The sequence below is a fragment of the Haliotis rubra genome, unplaced genomic scaffold (genome assembly GCF_003918875.1).
Source record: "Haliotis rubra isolate DU_JTF1 unplaced genomic scaffold, ASM391887v1 Scf57, whole genome shotgun sequence".
Lineage (NCBI taxonomy): Eukaryota > Metazoa > Mollusca > Gastropoda > Lepetellida > Haliotidae > Haliotis > Haliotis rubra.
In genome coordinates this window covers 990,696-1,016,956 of record NW_025767268.1, presented here as the reverse complement: position 1 = coordinate 1,016,956, position 26,261 = coordinate 990,696, and the positions used below count along the sequence as shown (strand labels likewise).

At 39.1% G+C, this 26,261-nt stretch overlaps 1 protein-coding gene and 1 long non-coding RNA gene across 9 annotated transcripts; both read left to right on the top strand.

Annotated features, from left to right (window-relative positions):
* Nucleotides 1–409: 409 nt before the first annotated feature.
* Nucleotides 410–25,688, top strand: LOC124254240 (glutathione synthetase-like). Of its 8 annotated transcripts, XM_046688142.1 has the most exons (16): nt 410–764; nt 1,383–1,395; nt 3,738–3,765; nt 5,956–6,092; nt 6,517–6,706; nt 7,580–7,655; nt 8,172–8,311; nt 9,070–9,112; nt 9,396–9,469; nt 13,098–13,262; nt 19,299–19,368; nt 19,792–19,983; nt 21,613–21,694; nt 22,220–22,409; nt 24,105–24,255; nt 24,883–25,688. In XM_046688142.1, the coding sequence occupies exons 1-15, from the start codon at nt 759–761 to the stop codon at nt 24,241–24,243; spliced, it is 1,545 nt and encodes a 514-aa protein (XP_046544098.1). In that variant the 5' UTR covers nt 410–758; the 3' UTR covers nt 24,244–24,255; nt 24,883–25,688. The 8 variants fall into 8 exon arrangements, with proteins under 8 accessions (XP_046544098.1, XP_046544097.1, XP_046544101.1 ...); XM_046688141.1 differs by lacking the exon at nt 1,383–1,395 and having other exon boundaries at nt 5,937–6,092; XM_046688145.1 differs by lacking the exon at nt 1,383–1,395 and having other exon boundaries at nt 723–764.
* LOC124254251 lies at nt 11,681–12,899 on the top strand. Its single transcript, XR_006892427.1, has 3 exons — nt 11,681–11,751; nt 12,513–12,555; nt 12,823–12,899. It is a non-coding gene; the product is annotated as an uncharacterized LOC124254251 (long non-coding RNA).
* Nucleotides 25,689–26,261: the final 573 nt, after the last annotated feature.

The window sequence follows — 26,261 nt, the reverse complement described above, 5'->3', positions numbered from 1 at the left end:
TCGATGTGACATTAAATATTAACTCACTCACTCATAACAACATAAGACGATCTGTAATCTTATTTCCTAAAAATGGTGGAAAGCGCACGTACAATCTGCAAAACAACCCCGGAAGATCGTCAGAAAGAAAGTCAACCGGACCCATGAGAGCCGTTATGTAAACAAGCGCACGTGCGTGTATTTAAATATCTCACCATCAATGGCATTATCCTTACAAAAGACTACACATGAGGCAACACAATTTTCTTAACTGTGTTCTTTGTACTTTCAATATGCCGATATGCATTTTAATGATTTTTAAACTATGACGTAATGTACTCGGGATTATTTTTATCAAAGCACGGCAATCATTACGCGCGTTCTGATTGGTTTGTTGTATTTTCGCACATAACAAGCATCGAGAGGGGAACGAGTCTTCTTGGAGGTTACGGAAAGGGCTTGTGGTCCTATCCTACCCCGGGTTCACACGGGGGAAGAGCTAAATTTATTAGCCTTACCCGGCAGTCAGCACGACGAGCCTGCTCTTCACGAGTGCCCGCTGCCGATGTGACTTCACTCCCTTAAAAACAGAAGATCCAGTATATAATATCACGAGCCAACAAAAGGGATGTGTAATGGTACAGAGGTCGGACTGTACTCAGGACTATATTTGATCGCGTTCGACACACATTGCCCAAGACAAGATCTACCATTGTAACCCTTGTAAATAACCTTGTAACCAGCCTACTGCAAGGGTATTTTCTTCGAGGTATCCTGTTATGAAGGTATGCATGAAAACGTGCACAACACATAACGTTTTGTACACATGCAGATGTGTTGAACCTTTTGATTACACTGCAAGTATTTTTCCTCTGTCTAATTGGTATTTGATTTTGGTGATTCTTGTGGTTATATATGCATTGTTGATGCGCATAAAAATGCGACAAAACCCTTTCCACACACACATTCATATAGAAAGATAAATAAATAAATTTGAAAACAAAATGTAATTGTTATTCTGCTTTTCCTCATCAGGTTCATGCTATTTGTTTTGCATGGATTAAGGTAGTACTTTGGAGGTAGTTATCTGGTATTCATTTTCCACATAGTCGTCTCCATTGTGTTGACAGTAATGACAGTACATAATCGCTTTTCTGGATCTTGCCCAATGTGTCTTCCTGTAAGTTGTCTGTAAGTTATGACATGAACACGTTGTTTGAATTCATAAGGAAAGACATCAATATTTCTAACATCTTAAGCAATCAAACAGTATCCAAATCCATTTTCAAATAGTAAGTTACTATGGTGATCTGCCTTTGGTTGCCTGGAATCAGTGCCTGTGTTTATGTTGCATTGTCAAACATACTCATGGAAATAAATAAGGTTCCTTTATTCTTTTCCAGGTTTCTTCACAAGGTATGTATTGCACTGTGGGTGAAATTCAGGAAATAAATAAAGGAACACTTGTACTTTCATGTGTTCCCTTATTTGTTTCCATGAGTATATATATCATAATTTATACGTGCCTGATTCTACTTTTATTATATAATTATACAAAACCGTGATATGCTAGTAGTTAGGCAGTTTGCTAGTAGCTATGCTGTTCTCGAGTAGTTTTGCTGTTTCCTAGTGCTTATGCTGTTTGCTAGTGGTTATGTTGTTTGCTATAGTCTGTTTGCAGTGAAAACGTACCGATGAATTTCACCTCAAACAAAAAAGTAAATCAAATAAAGTGAAATTAAGATTGCGAATCCTCATGATTTTACCTTGCCAATTGAACATTTAAATCTCTGAATTTTATTCGACTTAGGATAAAAGTTGTTCAACAAACGATCATAGTTTCACATGGCTATTATTGGTTTGTATTACAAGGGGGTAAGCGCAGTAGTTGGAACAGTGAAACAATTCCCTTTATTTTACTTTATTTGTTTTACTTTTTGGTTTAAAGTGACATTCATCGGTACGTTTTCACTGCAAACAGACTACAGTGGTTACGATGTTTGCTAGTGGTTATGCTGTTTGCTAGTACAGTACAACCAGAAATTATTGAGAATTTAAAGATTGTAATTTAAAAAAACCATTGCACTCATTACTCACGTATTAAATGTGAATATTAGCAGAACATAACTCCAGATTCAAAGACAGGTGAACAGTTAGTATTTTGTCAAGTCACCATGGGCAGCAATGCAGGCTTCAATGCGGCGGGGCATACTACTGTTCAAAGAAGTTAGAAAGTCGTGGTCCATGCTGTCCCAATATCGGACCACCTCTTCTTTCATTTCAGCAATATTTGTCAGATTTTTCTTATTGACACTCCTTCATAAGTCCCCAAACATTTTCTATTGGATTTAGGTCAGGGCTATAGCTAGGCCAATCTAATAATGTCATATTTTAGGTCCGAAACCAGGCCTGTGAATGCTTTGAACGATGTTTTGGGTCGTTGTCCTGCTGGAAAATCCAAATATTTCCATAGAACACGTGAGCAGATGGAAGTAAATGTCCCTCGAGAATATCTGTGTACCGCTCACTGTTCATATTCCCTTCAAATACACAGAGGGACGTTGCCCCTAACACAGATATGCCACCCCACACGTTAAATTTCGGACTGTACTTTGGGCGCTGATACAAAGGTTTTTCAGTTTGTTTGGTCCAGAATTTCAGTGTATTAGGAAACAGCCACACAGAATTTCATCTGAGAAAGTCACATTGTCCCAGTTAAAATTTCTATGCTGTAAGCACCAGTTCAACCTTCGCTCCTTTTGTTCAGGTTTCATGATCGGTAATGGAATTCCTCGACTTTTCTGCCAACCCATTGCATGCAGCTTAGTTCTAATTGTCTCCTTACAGACAGCCACAGTTCCTCTATCAATCATATCCAGCCTTAAGTTTTCTAAACTCCTTCGTTTGTTTTTAGAAACAAGAATACTAAGCCGCCTCCTGTCACCGACAGTCAATTTTCTTGGCCTACCTGCGCCTCCCTGGTGCTCAATGCCATATCCATTTGCAATATTTTTCAAAAAAACGATAGACAGTGGACAAAGGGATGCCTGTTCTACTTGAAATCACTTTAGCTGATCTGATGTCCTTGTTATAATACTCTAAAATCAACTTATTTCTAAATCAAAGGATCACGAAAATCGTCTGCTAGCAGGGGATAACTCTTCACAAACTAATGAACAAGGATTAACGGAGTTGTCTCTGTTGAATGAAACCAAGCACTTGATAGCTGGTCAAGGTTGTTTATACTTGAAATCCAATTAAACATATTCCTATCATTCTCAATAATTTCTGGACATACTATAGTTAAGATGTTTGGTTGTAGTTATGCTGTTTGCTAATACATTGTAGTTGAGCTGTTTGCTAGTAGTTGTGCTGTTTGCTAGTAGTTAAGATGTTTGGTAGTATTTAAGTTGTTAGTAGTTAAGATGTTTGGTAAATCACTAGTTAGCTGATCTGATGTGCTAGTAGTTAAGATGTGTGCTAGTAGTTATGGTGTTTGCTAGTAGTTATGTGCTATGGTGTTTGCTAATAGTAAGTTATGGTGTCAGCTGTTAATGTTACGGAGTTGTTGTTACATTCAAGTATTTAACATAATATTCAAATATAACTAACTTCAATTCGAGAAAATCTACTCTATATTATCACGAGCCAACTTCGGACTACTCAGGAAATCACGCGTTCCATGGGACACTGGGATTAACTGTCGAATGACTCACTGTGCATGTGTGTATGTCATTGCCGTTCGGTTTCATCCTCAGCGATTCCCGTCTCTACTAAGCGCTGCAGGTAAGTCAACATCTACCCTTGTACACATATAAATATCCTTGTAAACAGCCCACTGCAAGGATGTCTTCTTTGAGGTATCCTGTTGTGAAGGTATGCATGAAAATGTCCATAACACAACACGTTTTGTACACATGCAAACACATTTCCTCGATTACCCAGCATGTAACATTCCTCCGTAAAACTGCTATTTGAATTTGATGATTTTCGTGATTAAATATGCATTGTTGATACGTATGTGATACCTTTACATGGTACGCTGTATGCACACGTATGCATATAGGGATAGCAATGTATACGCCCGAGTCGAACTTAAGTCACAGTTCATGGGTTATGAAAGCTCAGTGAATGCTGATGACAATACGTCTTGCAAATACATGTAAATAGACAATTTCTCTTGTATACCGATATTATCATCTTAAAAGAAATTTAGGAAGAAGAAATAGAAAGCGTAATAGTCGAAAAGACCCCTGCTAAACGCAGAATCGATTGTGCGATTCCATCAGTTGCATGTGTTTATGAATCACAATCAAATTATTGCGACAGGCAGAAGTACAGATAAGCTGCGTATCTGCGTAAATTACGCAAATATTTATGTGAAAACTCAATTCCTATTGTGCACAAGTACGCTTACTTTTTTGTGTAAATACTAAAAAAAATTGATCTTACATGCGTACACGCAATAATGTCAAATCGTAAAGGTCACATGCAACCCAAAAATCATACATAATTAAAACACAATTATCACTTATTCATGACATATAATATACATTGCTGATTATGAAAAAAACATATAAGCAAAATTATAAGCGTACAATCGCAAATCCAAAGTGCAATATTTTGTACTAGGGTTTACTTCCCAAGAAACGAAGCAGCCGGGATACCGAACCCAGTCAGAGCGGGTGGGTGTGCACTCAAGTGTAACGGCTGGTTCATTTGCAGATGCCCTCACGGCTCATTGTGTGTGTATATACATAGATGTTGGGTTTTGTAAATACATGCTCATAATTTGTGTATGACATTTTGCAATCAACATCATCATAACATGTCCTCTGTACAAGTATCACACCTGCCTAGTGTTCCAAGCGCCTGGGGGAAAATTATTGAATCGTTTGAACTCCGATTTCGCGCTGTTTTTTTCATCGCGTTATTTTTCAACTTTATATGTTGAATTTGCAGTTTTGATGATTTGTTTCGGTAAGTCCATACCGAAAGGTATCAGAATCTGCAAAGTTGTGTTTTACGTTGCATGTGACCTTAAACTTGCGAACCCGTGGAGAGATAAAATAACTGCGGTATATTGAGAAGTTCTATTTCAACACGTGATCTTGGCAACTTGCAGACTTTCTTATCGTTTCTCATATTACAGATCAAACATAGATAACAAACACATAAACCAACATTTAAACTTTATTATAATTTTATACCGCCGCCATATAGCTGGAATATTGCCGAGTGCGGCGTAAAACTCAACTCACTCACTCACTCACTTATTATAATTTTACAATTATTAGAAAATGGCAAAGTATCCAATTGAGTTTGAGTGAGGTGGGTACAATTTATTTGGTTACTCATAGTAAAATCAGGATACCCAATTGAGATAAACTAATGCGACATAACTCAATGACCCAAATGGTTATCTACAGCTCTGGACAGGTGTTTGCAAAAGATGCGCGTTTCTCTCTTTAACAAACACATGCAGACGGAAAATCAACTTTGAAACAGACACGTAGTACATGAAAATACTATGGAATTGCATCGGAGATCATTTGTGTTACAGATGCGTGAAATCGGAAAATGTCCTCATGTCTGTCATATTCTGTATTGATAATACTCATAACCAGTTTAGAACGTTTAAAGTACAATTAAACATCGTGTAAACAAGACATTTTATGTTTAAGTTATTTATGATATCGCAACCAAGAAACAAGTTTCAGCACCATAATTGAACTAATAACCACCAAAACAAGACAGAATGGCCAAGTTACAAATTCTACCTATTAAAAGTATGAATGACAGATTCTGGCAATTCAAGGTGCTGTATAAGGAAATAATTATCTTTCTAGTTTGTAACTGGTTGTTCCTTATACATGATATAATCTCAAGAAAGTTAATTGTAAATCATCGGTGTTATCATATCCATTTTCATATCCATTGTAACATGCCATAATCGCCAAAAACATTTCCAGTAATTTCCAGTAATTTCAAGCATCAAGATAACCAGTGGAACAAGACAAACATGGTCGATTGCTTGGGGAGCGAGTTTCTTGTGGACGAGAAAAGACTTAACGAAGTGTTGGACAAAGCAAAGGCTTTTGCTTTCACGAAAGGTACATTTGTGATTCAGAGGTACTAGAAAACAACGTAGATGTCCCGATAAAGGGTTTATAGACAATGATAGTATTTGTACACATTTGCGCTCTGGGAGTCTCAGCAGGTAGGTAGAGGACGGCACATACATACCCTTGAGGTAATGGGTAAAAAGTTTACATCCACGTTACGTACCTATACCTGGAAGGGAAAGGTGGAAAACTAGAAGATCGATTTGCCGGGAAGTGGTCATGTACACATTTCCCAAGTTAGCGTGCAAATGGTACAGTCAAATTAATGCTAAATGAATATATTGAAATCGAGAAAACTGCTTGAACGGCTGGTGAAACTGTTTTGTCCAATTGGGGTTTGTGGATCCAGCTCATATGTTTACATATGCTTTGAACATTTTAGTCTCATTCGACTACCCTCTCAAACTGACAGGAATCTGTATGCAGTCTGAACAGCGAGGACAAGATGGAACAATGCTGACTCAGCATTATCCCTTTACCCTGTTTCCCAGCGTGGTGCCCCGGACATGCTTCCAGGAGGCCGTGGACTGCATGCTGGATTTCAACACACTCATCCATAAAGTAGCCCATGATCACAACTTCCTGGAAAATGCCCTGAAGAAGTAAGAACAAACTATCATTATTCAATGACTGTAGGCCTGATCTGGTTAGAGATTATTATCTTTCATCACATCAGAAACTGTACTACTCTATGTTAATGTCAGATTTCGGAACTATCTCCCGAAATCCCCCAAATGATTTGTACTCAGCTGCCTTCCATTATCTGTTTAACAATCCAATTAGTAATCAGAATTGCCTATAAGGTCAAAGCCGTTGCAGGATTAAGTTGACATTTTATTAAATGTTTTTCGAAAACCGTCATTTTGCGTCAATTAAGGATTTTCAAGTGGCATGAACCACCTGTGCAGTGAAATGTGTTAATGCAGAAAAATCACCAAAATCATGTATACGCTTAAAGAAACCTTCATCCTTTTGATAAAAATGTTCTGATGCTAAAAAGGGAAGCGCAGGAAGGTACCATTTTATTATTACAGAAAAGGGCAAAAATTGATTTTATGTTTGTGAAGTTTACCCTGTCGATAACTACGCATATCTATCATATTTGGTTTAATCAAATACATATCATTTTGATATACTAGTAATTTCCCATCTAAATTATTTCTTTACACTGAAAACAAAGTATCACACTAAATATCGAGGAATTGAAAATTATCAGCAGAAAATGCACTTTACAATGAGGAAATAAAGTATATTGAAAATACGATGTGCCGTTGTGATGGACATCCAATGATCGAGGGAAAACAAAGCGCATTTGAGCAGTTGTACTGGATATCGGCGCTATACAAATGTTTGTATGTATGTATGTTTACGTTGCTCATTCTGGTGTCCTATGCTCCTGCAATAGTTATCATTGGAAATGTTCTCATTAATGAACTTATCGTCTCTGGTATCTTGTGTCTTGACCCTCATTTCAGTGTTTTGGAGGTTGATGAGTTTACACAAGGGTTGTGGAAGATCTACACTCAAGTGAGGGAGGAGGGATACACTCAGGTATATATGCTCTTCAACAAATATTGGTAGTATTTCTAACATTTGTCTCAGGCTGATGTTGCTTATCCAATGACTGTCCCTCCAGACTGTATCGACCGACGTGGTATTGCAGAAGGGTTACTGTTAGGTGTCAGGCAACAAACACGTTCCTTCATATGTAGCGCGTGTATGTGTAGGGTGCTATCTGGAGGACAGGAGATGATGTTCATTGTCGACAACAGCCGGTGCTGTCCGTTCAAATAACTGTCCTCACCATTTGGCATTTTACATCCTATGTAATGTGTCTCGGTGGATATTGAAACTTCCTAGTCTCTGGTCTTGATATTTTGCATCTACAAAAATATACTCGATTATGAATTTGTTTTTGTATCCTGAAACGAAGCTCGATCTGTTCTTGTCCTATTTCTGGCACTTCATGTCACCTATTAACAAATGAACTGCTTAGTAGATTTTGGCCACTTTCTGGAGGAGTCGAAAGAAAACAAAAAAGAGTCTTAAAGTGTTTCCTATTTTCAGCCCCTGTCATTGGGATTGTTCAGAAACGACTTCATGATCGATGTACAGGACCCTGACCATGTCCAGATTAAGCAGGTTGAGATCAACACAATAGCAGCAGGTGCAGCCAGCCTTGGATCATTGTTAGTTCACCTGCACAGGTAGGTCCTTGTCTGATATTACCTCTGTAGATTAAGGTATGTGGATTTTTTACCCCTTTTACGCTAAGATCGCTTTGTACAACGGCACCCCTGTATGTTGTTATTCCTCCGCCATTTCATTACGCTCATTTCATTGAGGTATCAATGCATTTACAGACATGGTATGTCTAGCGCTTGGAACATATTTTGATTACATTGTATTTGTCAGCACCCATCTTTCATCTATTAGGAGGCTAATGGTATGTAAGCGGTGGCTCTTCATCTCCTAGTTCCTGGTTCGATTCTGCACTGTCGCACAACTGATTGATTGATTGAGTTTAGTTTTACGCCGCGCTCAGCAATAGTCCAGCTATGGCGGCGGTCTATAAATAATCGAGTCTGGACCAGACAATCCAGTGATCAACAGCATGAGCATCGATCTACGCTATTGGGATACGATGACACGTAGCCAACCAAGTCAGCGAACCCGATCCCGTTAGTCGCCTGTTACGACAAACATGGGTCACTGAAGATCAATTCTAACCGGATCTTCACGGGTCCTTTCGCACAAAACATCAATGATACCTGTAGATAAAAAATGTTATTACATCAGTTTAATAATCTACTCACTCACTCATTTACCTTAAGGGGGTAATACTGTTTAGTTCTATATATATACACTCTTATAAACTTGACAAATATTACAAGCACATTTTCAGAGTGTGCTATTCTAAAGCTGAACTTCGGACATCGCTGTTCAAATGACTTTTGTTTTGCAGGTTTACCCTTGACATTTTAGGGAAGCATTACAATAAAGAGGTGGTGAGTAGGTTACACATGTGGTGATCTGGAGAAACCAGACAAGATTGGCATGATTTGCACCATGCCTAGTACTCAGGTATCCCATAGCTAAGCCAGGCTGTCTGTGTGAATGAATGAATGAATGAATGAATGAATGAATGAATGAATGAATGAATGAATCTCCATTTGTACAATTAATATACCCATAATGAATACTCACAGACATTATATCAAATCACATTAGATTGAAAAGGAGTGATTTCTGATACAAGTAATGTAGAAGTACTGAAAGTGTCTCTACTAGGTCCAGGATATCGACGCTTCTCTGGGAGCAGCTTGGGGTATACTGAAGGCATGGGAGTTGTATGGACGGAAACAGTAAGTGCTCTAAATGTCGTACACTGGTGACATCATATACCTTTGTGAAAGTCTGGCATAAATAACAATACCATCAATGATGAGAGCTAACATACTCTCTTTTGAGGTACTTTATTGTATCAAAACAGTAGGCACAGCATTGAACCTTTCTAAAATGCTTCTGGTGCATTTAGTCACTTGTTTTTTAATTTTCCCAGGGCTGCCATACTCTTTGTTGTGCGTGACTCAGAACCAAACATATTTGATCAATGGCACCTGGAGTTCAAGGTCTTCTCTCTCAACCCTGGGGTTCGGGTTCTACGTCGTACTTACCTGGACATCTACAACGGTGCCTCCTTGACAGAAGATAAGAGACTGGTGGTGTACGTGATCACAAAGTGCTTCCATCAGACATATAGTTTCAATAGCTCACCTTCCCATCATCTGAGAACAAGTTTAAGTATATGAAAGATCGTTATGGAAGATCACAGTCGCATTATTAAGATGCGTTGATCACCAACTTACAGAATACGTCAAACCATTATTGTAGCTCACTTTCATATAGCAAAATATATCAGTGATATTTGTTTAAAGTGTTCTCAGAAACTTGACATAAAAAAATCTATGTTTAAGGGATTATAAGACATTGCTGAAACTTGAAACTTGCAACACATATTTGTCAATATTCCAGGTTATAATCCCAAAATCAAGAATTAATATTCATTAAACAAAACCTCAGCAATACCTATTTTGATAATAATAATAATAATAATAAGTCAGATTTCGGAACTATCTTTCCGAAATCCCCTAAAATGATTTGTGTACTCAGCTGCCTTCCATTATCTGTTTAACAATCCAATTAGTAATCAGAATTGCGTCTATAAGGTCAAAGCCGTTGCAGGATTAAGTTGACATTTTATTAAATGTTTTTCGAAAAACCGTCATTTTGCGGCAATTAAGGATTTTCAAGTGGCATGAACCACCTGTGCAGTGAAATGTGTTAATGCAGAAAATCACCAAAATCATGTATACGCTTAAAAGAAGCTTTCATCCTTTGATAAAAAATGTTCTGATGCTAAAAGGAAGCGCAGGAAGGTACCATTTATTATTACAGAAAAGGGCAAAAAAATTGATTTTATGTTTGTGAAGTTTACCCTGTCGATAACTACGCATATCTATCATATTTGGTTTAATCAAATACATATAATTTTGATATACTAGTAATTTCCCATCTAAATTATTTCTTTACACTGAAAAAACAAAGTATCACACTAAATATCGAGGAATTGAAAATTATCAGCAGAAAATGCACTTTACAATGAGGGAAATAAAGTATATTGAAAATACGATGTGCCGTTGTGATGGACATCCAATGATCGAGGGAAAACAAAGCACATTTGAGCAGTTGTACTGGATATCGGCGCTATACAAATGTTTGTATGTATGTATGTATGTATGTATACGTTGCTCATTCTGGTGTCCTATGCTCCTGCAATAGTTATCATTGGAAATGTTCTCATTAATGAACTTATCGTCTCTGGTATCTTGTGTCTTGACCCTCATTTTCAGTGTTTTGGAGGTTGATGAGTTTACACAAGGGTTGTGGAAGATCTACACTCAAGTGAGGGAGGAGGGATACACTCAGGTATATATGCTCTTCAACAAATATTGGTAGTATTTCTAACATTTGTCTCAGGCTGATGTTGCTTATCCAATGACTGTCCCTCCAGACTGTATCGACCGACGTGGTATTGCAGAAGGGTTACTGTTAGGTGTCAGGCAACAAACACGTTCCTTCATATGTAGCGCGTGTATGTGTAGGAGTGCTATCTGGAGGACAGGGAGATGATGTTCATTAATCGACAACAGCCGGTGCTGTCCGTTCAAATAACTTTCCTCACTATTTGGCATTTTACACCCTATGTAATGTGTCTCTGTGGATATTGAAACTTCCTAGTCTCTGGTCTTAATATTTTGCATCTACAAAAATATACTCGATTATGAATTTGTTTTGTATCCTGAAACGATACTCGATCTGTTCTTGTCTATTTCTGGCACTTCATGTCACCTATTAACACATGAACTGCTAAGTAGATTTTAGCCACTTTCTGGAGGAGTCGAAAGAAAACAAAAAGAGTCTTAAAGTGTTTCCTATTTTCAGCCCCTGTCATTGGGATTGTTCAGAAACGACTTCATGATCGATGTACAGGACCCTGACCATGTCCAGATTAAAAGCAGGTTGAGATCAACACAATAGCAGCAGGTGCAGGCAGTCTTGGATCATTGTTAGTTCACCTGCACAGGTGGGTCCTTGTCTGATATTACCTCTGTAGATTAAGGTATGTGGATTTGTTACCCCTTTACGCTAAGATCGCTTTGTACAACGGCACCCCCTGTGTGTTGTTATTCCTCCGCCATTTCATTACGCTCATTTCATTGAGGGTATCAATGCATTTACAGACATGGTATGTCTAGCGCTTGGAACGTATTTTGATTACATTGTATTTGTCAGCACCAATCTTTCATCTATTAGGAGGCTAATGGTATGTAAGCGGTGGCTCTTCATCTCCTAGTTCTTGGTTCGATTCGCTGCACTTTCGCACAACTGATTGATTGATTGAAGGTTTAGTTTTTACGCCGCACTCAGCAATAGTCCAGCTATGGCGGCGGTCTATAAAATCATCGAGTCTGGACCAGACAATCCAGTGATCAACAGCATGAGCATCGATCTACGCTATTGGAATAAAATGACACGTGTCAACCAAGTCAGCGAACCCGATCCGTTAGTCGCCTGTTACGACAAACATGGGTCACTGAAGATCAATTCTAACCGGATCTTCACGGGTCCTTTCGCACAAAACATCAATGATACCTGTAGATAAAAATGTTATTAAATCAGTTTAATAATCTACTCACTCACTCATTTACCTTAAGGGGTAATACTGTTTAGTTTTTATATATATACACTCTTATAAACTTGACAAATATTACAAGCACATTTTCAGATTCTGCTATTCTAAAGCTGAACTTTGGACATCGCTGTTCAAATGACTTTGTTTTGCAGGTTTACCCTTGACATTTTAGGGAAGCATTACAATAAAGAGGTGGTGAGTAGGTTACACGTTACGTGGTGATCTGGAGAAACCAGACAAGATTGGCATGATTTGCACCATGCCTAGTACTCAGGTATCCCATAGCTAAGCCAGGCTGTCTGTGTGAATGAATGAATGAATGAATGAATGAATAAATCTCCATTTGTAAAATTAATATACCCTTAATGAATACTCACAGACATTATATCAAATCACATTAGATTGAAAAGGAGTGATTTTCTGATACAAGTAATGTAGAAGTACTGAAAGTGTCTCTACTAGGTCAGGATAACGACTCTTCTCTGGGAACAGCTTTGGGGTTTACTGAAGGCGTGGGGGAGTTGTATGGACGGAAACAGTAAGTGCTCTAAATGTCGTACACTGGTGACATCATATACCTTTGTGAAAGTCTGGCATAAATAACAATACCATCAATGATGAGAGCTAACATACTCTCTTTTGAGAGGTACTTTTATTGTCTCGAAACAGTAGGCACAACATTGAACCTTTTTAAAATGCTTCTGGTGCATTTAGTCACTTGTTTTTAATTTTCCAAGGGCCGCCATACTCTTTGTTGTGCGTGAGACCGAGTCAAACATATTTGATCAACGGCACCTGGAGTTCAAGGTCTTCTCTCTCAACCCTGGGGTTCGGGTTCTACGTCGTACTTACCTGGACATCTACAACGGCGCCTCCTTAACAGAAGATAAGAGACTGTTGGTGTACGTGATCACAAAGTACTTCCATCAGACATATAGTTTCAGTAGCTCACCTTCCCATCATCTGAGAACAAGTTTAAGTATCTGAAAGATCGTTATGGAAGATCACAGTCGCATTATTAAGATGCGTTGATCACCAACTTACAGAATCCGTCAAACCATTATTGTAGCTCACTTTCATATTGCAAAATATCTCCAGTGATATTTGTTTAAAGTGTTCACGGAAACGTGACATAAAAAATCTATGTTTGAGGGATTATAAGACATTGCTGAAACTTGAAACTTCAAACAAATGTTTGTCAATATTACAGGTTATAATCCCCAAATCAAGAAATAATCATTAAACAAAATCTCAGCAATACCTATTTTGATAATAATAATAATAATAATAATAATAGAAAGCATACGACTCTGTCCCTCACGAATGGATTCTGAAGTCTCTTCATTGTATTGACCTCCCTGAGCGACTACTTGATTTGCTCAAGTCTTTAATGAGTTGCTGGTCGACTCAGCATGAGATGTACTCACAAGGGCAGGTGCAGACTTCGGAATCTATTCCAATCAGAAGGGGAATATTTCAGGGGATTCCTTTAGTCCTTTGCTTTTTGTCTGTCTTTAAATCCTTTGAGCTTTCTGCTCAATAAAGAGGAGGGTTACCATCCCGGACCTCCTCAGCACAGATCCCCCAACACCTCTTACTCATCTCCTTTACATGGATGATATCGAGGCTCCTTGCCAAAAGGAGATTCCAATTTGAAAGAGCAGGTTCTCCTTGTCGAGTCCTTTTCTAATGTTATTGGCATGACATTTGGACTCGACAAATGTAATACTCTTCATTTGAAACGTGGCAAGGTAACTAATGATGGCTCGGTCAAGAGTTACAAGGGGAGGAGTTATTGAGCATCTTGTGGAAGATCAGGCCTACACCTATCTTGGAATGCAAGTTCGAGACAAGCTCAGAATGCCCAGATTCAAGACAAACTTCGGGCTGAGTATAAAATCTCGTTTAAAGAAAATCTGGAGCTCAGAGCTAAATGCTCGAAACAAGGTCAAAGCCACCAATACTTTTGCTGTGCCAGTCCTTTCCTATTCCTTTGGAGTAGTTGATTGGACAAAACAAGACATCCAGAGTCTTGACCGTCTAACCAGAAGGATCATGTCTGATAACAGGAGCCCACCACCCTCGTTCCTCTCTTAACCGTTTATACATGCCAATCAATTCTGGAGGTCGGGGTTTGATTAATGTGGAGGCTCTTCATGATAGAATTTTATTGTGTACTTTTGCACATATATATTTATCAGATGATCCTCTAGTGATGCATGTGAAGACTCATGATGAAAGCAAGGAATTCCACAGCTATTTTAAGCGTGCCAAGGTTGTTGGACAGAATCTGAAATTTGAGGTTGACTTTGCTGATGGCAATGTACTGCTGGACGGTACAGCGATGGGAGTAAACCAGGTGAAGTCCTTTACCAAGTCTGCCCAGAGTCGGTCTTTTGTGGAGAAGCTTTCTGAGAAGCCATTGCATCGTGTGTACATGCAGTGTGTTGGAACAGAATAGCAATCCCACCGACTCCTTCGCCTGGATGAAGTCGGCTGGTCTTAAATGTGAAACTGAGGGCTTCCTTTTTGCTGCTCAGGACCAGTCACTTCCCACTCGTAATCGCCTAAATGTGATTCTTAAAGAGAATATTAACATGAAATGTCGACTTTGCAATGAATTTACAGAGACTGTCCAACACCTTGTCAGTGGATGCCCTTCCTTGGCACAAACAGCATATCTTAAAACGACATGATGGCATGGCTCGTTGCTTTTACTACCGTCTCCGACATGCCTGTGGCTTTGACTCCGAGGTCCATCCATGGTACGACCCTGAACATGTCCAGGGCGTCATGGAAAATGATGCTCAAACTTCTCTGGAATAGGCCCATATACAGCCTCAGAAGAATTCCAGCCAACAAACCTGATCTTGTCCTTTTGATAAAGCCAATGAATTTATTTATATCATTGAATTTTCTGTCCCTTTTGACACCAATGTGATTGGCAAGATTAAGGAAAAGCATGATAAATATGCGGACCTCGCCTTTGAAATGTCTCGCTTGCATCCCAAGTACACTGTCGTCAGGCTCCCCATTGTTCTCGGTGCCCTTGGTTTGGTACCTCCTGATCTCTTGGCGCAGATCAGGAGAGTGCCCGGGTTCTTCACCGGGAGCACAGCCCTTCTGACACTCTGGGTAATGCAGAAGGCTGCAGTGTTGGGGAGCCTTCATATTCTCCGGAAAGTTCTTGGTGGGTTCGACTAGGCAGCGTTTCCTGGGAGAAGTCCCATTCGCTGTCTGGGCTGCGTGTAGAGGGGGCAAGGGCCCTGAGCTGATGATGAGCCTTACCAGCCTGACTGTGCCAGGATCACCCGAACCCTCTCTGCTGCATACAATTTTAATCTGTAAAACATAATAATAATATAGAAAAACCGTTTTCAAGTAAAACTAACGGAAACTAGAAAATACATTTCCTGGATAGAACTGTGCCTGAAGTTAAGATCATCAGGGAGTCCAATGTCAAAACGGCAAAAGTCAATTTGGAGAAAATTACAATTACAATACAAGACAACAAAGAAAAGGTACTTCTCCAAATTGTCGATTCCCTTAAGGCCAAAATAAAGGTTTGGACTGAAAGAAAGAAAAATGGGAAAAAGAAAATAAATTCATCAAAACAAAATAAACTTTTTAGAACCAATGAAAAACACTTCTACAGGCAACTGAAAACAAAGGTGATGGTGAACATGACAAACGGCCTCCCATGGATGCCAATGAAAGGTTCTGGAAACAGTTGTGGTCTGTACCCGGCAACTGTAACCTTGAGGCAACATGGGTCCGTGATTATGACCATGCAATGCATGAGAAGGTAACTAGGTCGTTTGTCTGTTACATCTCACCAGATTGCCTGAAAAGTGTTATAAAAAAGTCCAAATCTAATACAGCTCCAGGGCCTGATGGCATTCGAAACCGGTATTGGAAACTGTTCCCCTGTGTCCAAACACCGTTACTACACTGTTTCAATACTCTCGTGGACACAGGTGATGTTCCTCCATGGTTCTGCAAAGGTCGCACAATACTTCTCCCCAAAAAGGAGACTTGACTGATCCCAAAACTTCCGCCCTATCACATGTTTGAATACACAATACAAAATATTCACAGGGTGTTTAACAAACCTCGTGTCATCTTACTGCTCTTCCAATGATATCATTTACAGAGAGCAGAAGGGAGCAAGAAAGGGATGTTGGGGGTGCAAGGATCAACTTCTTGTACAGAAAATGATTTTGGAAGAGGCTAAAACTTATCACCGCAACCTCTCCATGTGCTGGATTGACTACAAAAAAGCATACGACTCTGTCCCTCACGAATGGATTCTGAAGTCTCTTCATTGTATTGACCTCCCTGAGCGACTACTTGATTTACTCAAGTCTTTGATGAGTTGCTGGTCGACTCAACTTGAGATGTACTCACAAGGGCAGGTGCAGACTTCGGAATCTATTCCAATCAGAAGGGGAATATTTCAGGGGGATTCCTTTAGTCCTTTGCTTTTTTGTCTTTCTCTAAATCCTTTGAGCTTTCTGCTCAATAAAGAGGAGGGTTACCATCCCGGACCTCCTCAGCACAGATCCCCAACACCTCTTACTCATCTCCTTTACATGGATGACATCGAACTCCTTGCCAAAGGAGATTCCAATTTGAAAGAGCAGGTTCTCCTTGTCGAGTCCTTTTCTAATGATATTGGCATGACATTTGGACTCGACAAATGTAATACTCTTCATTTGAAACGTGGCAAGGTAACTAATGATGGATCGGTCAGGTTACAAGGGGAGGAGTTATTGAGCATCTTGTGGAAGATCAGGCCTACACCTATCTTGGAATGCAAGTTCGAGACAAGCTCCAGAATGCCCAGATTCAAGAAAAACTTCGGGCTGAGTATAAATCTCGTTTAAAGAAAATCTGGAGCTCAGGCTAAATGCTCGTAACAAGGTCAAAGCCACCAATACTTTTGCTGTGCCAGTCCTCTCCTATTCCTTTGGAGTAGTTGATTGGACAAAACAAGACATCCAGAGTCTTGACCGTCTGACCAGAAGGATCATGTCTGATAACAGAGCCCACCACCCTCGTTCCTCTCTTAACCGTTTATACATGCCAATCAATTCTGGAGGTCGGGGTTTGATTAATGTGGAGGCTCTTCATGACAGAATTTTATTGTGTACTTTTGCACATATTTATTTATCGGATGATCCTCTGGTGATGCATGTGAAGACTCATGATGAAAGCAAGGAATTCCACAGCTATTTTAAGCGTGCCAAGGTTGTTGGACAGAATCTGAGATTTGAGGTTGACTTTGCTGATGGCAATGTACTGCTGGACGGTACAGCGATGGGAGTAAACCAGGTGAAGTCCTTTACCAAGTCTGCCCAGAGTCGGTCTTTTGTGGAGAAGCTTTCTGAGAAGCCATTGCATCGTGTGTACATGCAGTGTGTTGAACAGAATAGCAATCCCACCGACTCCTTCGCCTGGATGAAGTCGGCTGGTCTTAAATGTGAAACTGAGGGCTTCCTTTTGCTGCTCAGGACCAGTCACTTCCACTCGTAATCGCCTAAATGTGATTCTTAAAGAGAATATTAACATGAAATGTCGACTTTGCAATGAATTTACAGAGACTGTCCAACACCTTGTCAGTGGATGCCCTTCCTTGGCACAAACAGCATATCTTAAACGACATGATGGCATGGCTCGTTGCTTTTACTACCGTCTCCGACATGCCTGTGGCTTTGACTCCGAGGTCCATCCATGGTACGACCCTGAACATGTCCAGGGCGTCATGGAAAATGATGCTTTCAAACTTCTGTGGAATAGGCCCATATACAGCCTCAGAAGAATTCCAGCTAACAAACCTGATCTTGTCCTTTTTGATAAAGCCAATGAATTTATTTATATCATAGAATTTTCTGTGCCTTTTGACACCAATGTGATTGGCAAGATTAAGGAAAAGCATGATAAATATGCGGACCTCGCCTTTGAAATGTCTCGCTTGCATCCCAAGTACACTGTCGTCAGGCTCCCCATTGTTCTCGGTGCCCTTGGTTTGGTACCTCCTGATCTCTTGGCGCAGATCAGGAGAGTGCCCGGGTTCTCCACCGGGAGCACAGCCCTTCTGACACTCTGGGTAATGCAGAAGGCTGCAGTGTTGGGGAGTCTTCATATTCTCGGGGAAAGTTCTTGGTGGGTTCGACTAGGCAGCGTTTCCTGGGAGAAGTCCCATTCGCTGTCTGGGCTGCGTGTAGAGGGGGCAAGGGCCCTGAGCTGATGATGAGCCTTACCAGCCTGACTGTGCCAGGATCACCCGAACCCTCTCTGCTGCATACAATCTTTAATCTGTAAAAACATAATAATAATAATAAAGCCTCAGAAGAATTCCTGCCAACAAACCTGATCTTGTGCTTTTGATAAAGCCAATGAATATATTTATGTCATTGAATTTTCTGTCCCTTTTGACAGGAATGTGATTGGCAAGATTAAGGAAAAACATGATAAATTTGCGGACCTCGCCTTTGAAATGTCTCGCTTGCATCCCAAGTACACTGTCGTCAGGCTCCCAGGTGTTCTCAGTGCCCTTGGTTTAGTACCTCCTGATCTCTTGGTGCAGATCAGGAGAGTGCCCGGGTTCTCCACCGGGAGCACAGCCCTTCTGACACTCTGGTTAATGCAGAAGGCTGCAGTGTTGGGGAGTCTACATATTCTCCGGAAAGTTCTTGGTGGGTTCGACTTGGCAGCGTTTCCTGGGAGATGTCCCATTCGCTGTCTGGGCTGCGTGTAGAGGGGCAAAGACCCTGAGCTGATGATGAGCCTTACCAGCCTGATTGAATCCTCTCAGCTGCATTTTTCATCTTAATCTGTAAAACATAATACACATTTCTATATTCTGCGTACTGTATACCCTACCCTTAAATTACCATTGGTTGAGGCAATTACAAATCATGTCTTTCTTTCTACAGTGACGGAGATGAAGTGGCAGTTGTGTATCTGCGTGCTGGCTACGCACCAGCTGAATTTCCTACACATAAGGTATGCATACGCGTACGTACGTGTGGATGGAAGTCGTACTTCCACGTTGAAATATCTACCGTCATATTATGTACATCATGTAGGTGGCATGCATTGTGTATCGTTGTCAAATGTTGAAAATCTTCTTATATATTATACACGGGCCAAGCAATAACATATGCATGTTTATAATAGTGTGTATCCACGTTGTGGTTTCGGACCAAATATCCTCCAGCTCATTATGTTTGTCTCAGTCGTGTTTCTGTTGTGAAGGTAAGTTATCTTTACAAGGTGTGACCCTTGGAATCAGGAATTAACGGCGGGGGAAACTATCATGCTGATTTTAGCATTTCCTTTAGCAAGACATAAAACATAACAAAGTGTTTTAGACATATTTTACTAATTGACTCATTAATATCTGATTACATTTGATTACTGTTTAAGGAATGGGGTGCAAGACTAAAACTTGAACGTTCATTGGCAATCAAATGTCCCTCCATCCAATATCATCTGGCTGGGACAAAGAAAATCCAACAAGAGTTGACCCTACCTGGATCAGTGGAACAATTCATGAAAGACCCAGCTGCAGTGAAGAGAATCCGAGCAACATTTGTGAAGCAGTTTAGGTTAGATCTGGTGAGTACTTTACGTGATAAACGAAGGCGATACGATCAGCTGTTCAGAACAGCACCACACATTTAACAGACATCTGGTATGATGTATACATCATAAGGATTTCGATCTATTGTGTCTCTATGTATCATTCATGTCTCATTTTTTCCAATTTTATGTTACAATTTCCATTACATCAGCTTTATGTTCTCCAATTGAAAGTATTTTAAGTGTACAGTGAGTAGTTTTATTATCTCTTATATATAGTACACATACATACAAAGCACATATACAGTCAGTCAGTTATAGCATTTCGAAGAAATAAATGGAAGGATGACCAGAAAGAATGAAAACTTGCATAGCTACAATTAGAAAAAGCAATAAATTTTGAGATTTCATAATATTTTAATACTTCTTTTTGAAACCATATAAAATTGTTTTTCACTGCTTTCTTACTACATTTATACAACATATATTTGATTACTATTATCACCACATTAAGAGGATTATTATGTTTACCTTTAAATCCAAATAATATATGTTCTTCACTTAAATGAATTTTACTTTCCATTTTCCTTCAATCCATTCAGTAAATTTTGTCCATATATCTATTGTATATTGACAATTACAAAGCACATTTGCTTTATTCAGCTGGATCGTTACACAATGAACATGCTGGTGACTTAACATAGCCAATCTTATATAAATAACAATTAGTGCTGAGAATATTATGTAAAGTCTTCAACTGAAACCATCTTAAGTCACTGCTTTGTGTACATCTTTTTGCCATCAAACTATAATTTATCCATTCTGTTTCAGTAATGTGTTTATTAAGATAAAGCTCCCATTTGCTATAGCACCTGAAGTACTGTTGATTTTAGAAATATTATAAGGTAATATTGGTTTTTGAGAGATCTCTTGTATTTGACTAAAGCTAATTCTTTGTAAGTATTGGGCGATAGATTGTTTCAACCCTTGAAATGTTAAAAAGTATGTATTCAAAGTATATTTTTGAATAAATTCATGGAAATATACCAATTTCCTGTATCGTTGAAGATATCGTTAATATATGTTACACCTTTTTCATACCAATGGGCAAAATATACTGGCTTATTATCAATTGTTATGTTATTATTGTACCAAATTTACATATTCATTACATCCGTAACATATTGTTCAATATTATCACAACAGTTTAAATATGATGCATATAATGGCAGCGTTTCTTTTCAAACTGGTTGTGGATATTTTAGACAATATTGTTTTCTATATAGAAAGCATCAGCCAAATTTATTATTTTTGCCTCAGCTAAATGATCATAAAAGAAACATGCCAATTTGGACTTACTAACAGATAGTCTTTTGATCCAACAAAGTTTCTGAGCCGCAATAACTTTTTCTAATATTGGTACACTTATGCCTCCATACTTAGGCTGTAGTGACATTGTATCTCTCTTGACTTTATCTGGTTTAAATTTCCAAACAAATTAATAACATTTCTTTGGAAAAGATTCTATTATAGTTTTAGTTGGGCTTGGTATACTGCTGAATAAATGGTTTAGTTAATTTAGTAATAATGATTTTAACACAATATTTCTACCCATTGGTGTTAATGTTCTCTTTGTATTCTTGTATCATTATCTGTGGTGTCTAGGGTCCAGAGGGGGACCAGGCCGTGGAGTTGGGGAAGACGCACCCAGACATGTACGTCCTCAAGCCTCAGAGAGAAGGGGGAGGTAAGTCTCCTGTCTCATATATTTGACAGTGTCCAAATGCCATGCTATTCATATTTCAGAGGAATCTATCGTTTAATATAAATTATGTACATTGTTATTTATGACTGCTGAAAACAAACAGAATGGATGTGTTGTGTGCCAAGATACCCCCTCATACCACCCACCGGTATGTTAGGTTGTACTCATGAATAATGTGAGAAATGTTATTGTCTTGATAAGATTCAGACAAATGATGATGCCTAACGTTTCTAGAAGAATGATGATAATATTCAACTTCTGTGTTCTGTGAAAGGCGACGTTTCGACATAGATTCTAATGTCGTTGTCAAGCAAGTGATGACATTAGAATCTATGTCGAAACGTCTCCTTTCACAGAATACAGAAGTTGTATTTCGATGACCTTTCACAAAATAAAGAAGTTGTATATTCATAAAATTATCATCATTCTTCATCACCTTAACTTCTAAATTGCCCATCAAAGAAGCCTAACGTTTCTGTGTGTGATATGTCTTCTTTCTCCTGTCAGGACACAACCTGTATGGAGACGACATCAGAGAATTCCTGGAGACACACAAGGATTCTAAAGAGAGGAATGCTTACATCCTGATGGAGAGGATATTCCCAAAGGCACAAAAGAACTATCTCGTCACACCTGGCAGACCTTTACTCCTATCTGAAGTGACCAGCGAACTGGGGATATTTGGAGTGTATATTGGGTTGGTATGGTTTTTCGAATCATTGATGCCTTTCTGTTGAATTAACCAATGGATGTGTATTTTTATGTTACACTTTAGCTTCAGATTCTTAGTTAAGTACAAATTCTATTACTTTTGGGCGGTTGAGTTGCTTCGAGTGTTCGAACCCACAATCTCAGAGTAAGGCAACTCGTAGTCTGGATATAGTCTGTGTAATCCTCTGCCAAGTGAAAATTAATTCTACGTTTGGCGAAATCTATGAACATACAGTGCATATCAGAAAGTGGCCAAATGTAACATACGATAGATTTGGGAGTATAATTTGTTAAATTCTAAAAATTGGGCCCATCGAGGATCTGAGCCCACACTCTCAAAGTAACTCACATAATCGCCAGGGCAAGTGGCGAACCTAATCGACTGAAGCACCAAGGCTTCCACAAAAAGTAGACGTCCGATGCCTTGAGAATGTAGTCAATGTATCATGTGTTACATTTAGGAGAACAAAAAAGAAACCCCTAGAACTTACACTTTACTAAGAAACTGTAACCCTGAATACAACAAATGCCACATGTGACCACCGACATGATGTAGTCATACATTGTTTTGTTGAATCCTCGACGCCAGGGACACCCTTTCTGCTGGCCGATGCTGTCAGTATTGAAAGTCATCAGTTAAATGTTGGAGATAAACATGCGCCTTCAAGTATCTACATTGTCTGTTGTGACGTGTGTCGTTGGTAGGATTGAAGTACGTTCATACAGTCTGATGTCATCAGTGTAGAACAGGTGTGTTATAAGTAAGGGTAAATAAAGAGGCATTAATTACGGTAAGATGATTTACTTATGTTGAGTGTCTCATGGTACACCATATGGTGGATATGATGAAGATGTGTTAATGCGGTTAATATATTTGTTGTGTATGTTCTTTAGGTACGTGTGTCGCTACCAAAAGAACAAGACATGACTGACCATTCGCGAAAGCCTAGTGATCCGTTCAAACATGTTGCTTTGATCAGAAAAATTGCGTTGATCGCCCGATAGGGTCTGTTTCGGCACACGTTCGAGATTGGTAATACTTTAGCGTTGACATTTGAATGTGGTCGTGTGATGAAATACCCATGTTTAATGTCTGCTGTGGTGCTTGGTCTGTGCGACTGTAAGCTTCTGGATCAGATGATGAATTTTATTTGCTCTGATCTGATAATGAAATTGTGGCTAAGATGAATTCAGTTCAAGTTTTATGGTAGTTTTGTGTTGTGTCAGAATGTGTCTTTTATTGATATGCTGATACACGTTTGGTTTGATGTGATGAAATGAATTTGGTGATGAAATACTTAAGATGGTAAACTAATTATGAATTGTGATGAAATACTTAAGATGTTAAACTAATTATGAATTGTGATGAAATACTTAAGATGGTAAACTAATGATGAATTGTGATGAAATACTTAAGATGGTAAACTAATGATGAATTGTGATGAAATACTTAAGATGGTAAACTAATGATGAATTGTGATGAAATACTTAAGATTGTAAACTAATGATAAACTGTGATGAAATACTTAAGATGGTAAACTAATGATGAATTGTGATGAATAGTAATGGTGATGCTGTCCCGAATGACATTAATAAGGGTCCACGTGTTTTGATGCGATCAAGTTCATCTTTATTCTGAGGTATCCGTGTTCAGTGGATCTTATGGTTTCTGTTTTGTCAGGTCAGCCACTGAAGAGAAGATGAACATGCAGTGTGGCCACATGGTAAAGACAAAGCTTTTTGGAAAAGACGAAGGTGGAATCTCTACTGGACATGCGTGTCTTGATACACCATTCCTCATCAACGAAGATCAAACTTGATAAAACGCGGGAGCAAATGATGAAACTGCCTCCCTGACTCACGTTGTGTTCGAACCAAAAACAAGATAGAAAGTTTGTGTTAGCTCACCTTTTTAAAAAATAACAGGTTTTCGGGAAAAGATAAGCGTATCCTGAACCAGCGGTGCATCCATTTCCAACTGAAGGCAAACGCAACTCAATTGTTTACATGAAAAATACACTAATTGGAACTGTTGGGACTATTCCAAATAAAAAGGAATTGTTACAGGCATCAAATTTAGAAATTTCCTCGGCGGGTGTATCAAAATAATTGTCAAATGTTTGCTTGACCTTGAATTTTGAAATCTTAATCAAACAACCTTTTAGCACGTGTGGTATCTTTGGAGAAAGGGCAAATGTCTAAAGACGTTTGAAAAGTGGACACAAACTGCAACATTTTGTGGAATGATATTTTACTTGATTCCACAGCAAGGAAGGGGATTAATATTGGTGGAAAAAAGAACTGCAAGCTGAGACATGTTAATGTCCTTTTTCTGGCGCATGCTAGCTAGTGAATCTATACACATGCTAGCTAGTGAATCTATACACATGCTAGCTAGTGAATCTATACACATGCTAGCTAGTGAATCTATACACATGATTCATACGTTTCATGCCTATGACGTCTGTTGACATCTGTCTGGATGCGTTTGGCTTGTTTTTCACTTCTTTTCACACGACGCTTTTTCATGTAATAAATTATGGCTTTGATACGAAGCACAAGGAGCCACCAGATGATTTCACCTCCAGCAGATATTTCTTCATACCGATGGCCTTGTTTCTTCTCATCGAATGACGTGGGCTGATACAAGTGTGTTTCCCCTTCACTTCATCCGTTCATCCTGAGCAGCAGCCCGTGACGACAGTGTTACCATTGTATTGACGACGTCAGTGTGCATGGGTAAATTTCAATTCAAGCTAGGAAGGTGCAGTCGGTGCATTTATCCATTCATGTAGTGCACCTTTATGACACCAATTATTATATGGAAGGGATCGCTTCTTATTATTTACTGATGCCAGGTAGGTATAATTCGGATACTTACGTCTCTAAACAGTACGAGTGACCTAAATACAGCACCTTAATCTGTTTATATCCATATGAAAACTCTGCTAAAATCAAAGTAGATGGGGCGATTGATACTATATCATGACCATGTGTTTTTGAATCACTATTAATAGTGACTATAGAAGGCGTTCGAGAAAAAATGAGCGTATCCTACCAAGCCTGTGTCACCCGTTCTATAGAGGGGCTTTCGTCCACACTGGCTTATGCCCGCACACCTCTATACAAATGAGAAGATACGTATTTACCGGAGGTAATTGTCAAATTCGGAAATGTCACAGGTTAGAGCGAGGTTGTTTATTAATTACAGTACTAGTGGTATCTGTCTGTTATGGACTTTCCTGGGACCGACATTTTTTCCGGATTATTAGTCATCTTTGGTCCGTTACCGGAGACACTGCGTCTTATCACATTAGATAATGTGTGTTTAAAGAATTAATTAACCATTGAGAACAGAAGTAACGGAGATGTTTATTGAACGGACTGTTATTTTAGTCAGCTATGTCCGGATTACAAAGCATTGTTCTCATAGCAAATTAATTATCGGGGCTGTTAGTTAAGTCCGTAATCAATATTTGAGAGAGTCCGGATTATAAAGCAAGCTTTAATGATAAATTAAGAACAATTTCGCTGGGAGTCAGAGAGTAGTTCGGATTATGGAGAAAACCGGTTTACAAAGAGTCCGGATTTGACAGATTCCACTGTATATAAGTAACCGTCTTTGCACCGTATGAACAGAGATGACAAAGCAGTTAAGGAAAATGTATAATGCGAAAGTTAAATCTTAGTATTCCGCGGGTACCCATTTTGGTAGTGCGCACGTTTTCTGCAGCTCTGCCATCGCTCAATCTTGTGTTTTTGCCTCAACGTCGCCATTGTTCTGCTAACAAACAACCGTTCACATTATTCTCACTTCACCTAAATGTACATTGTTGTA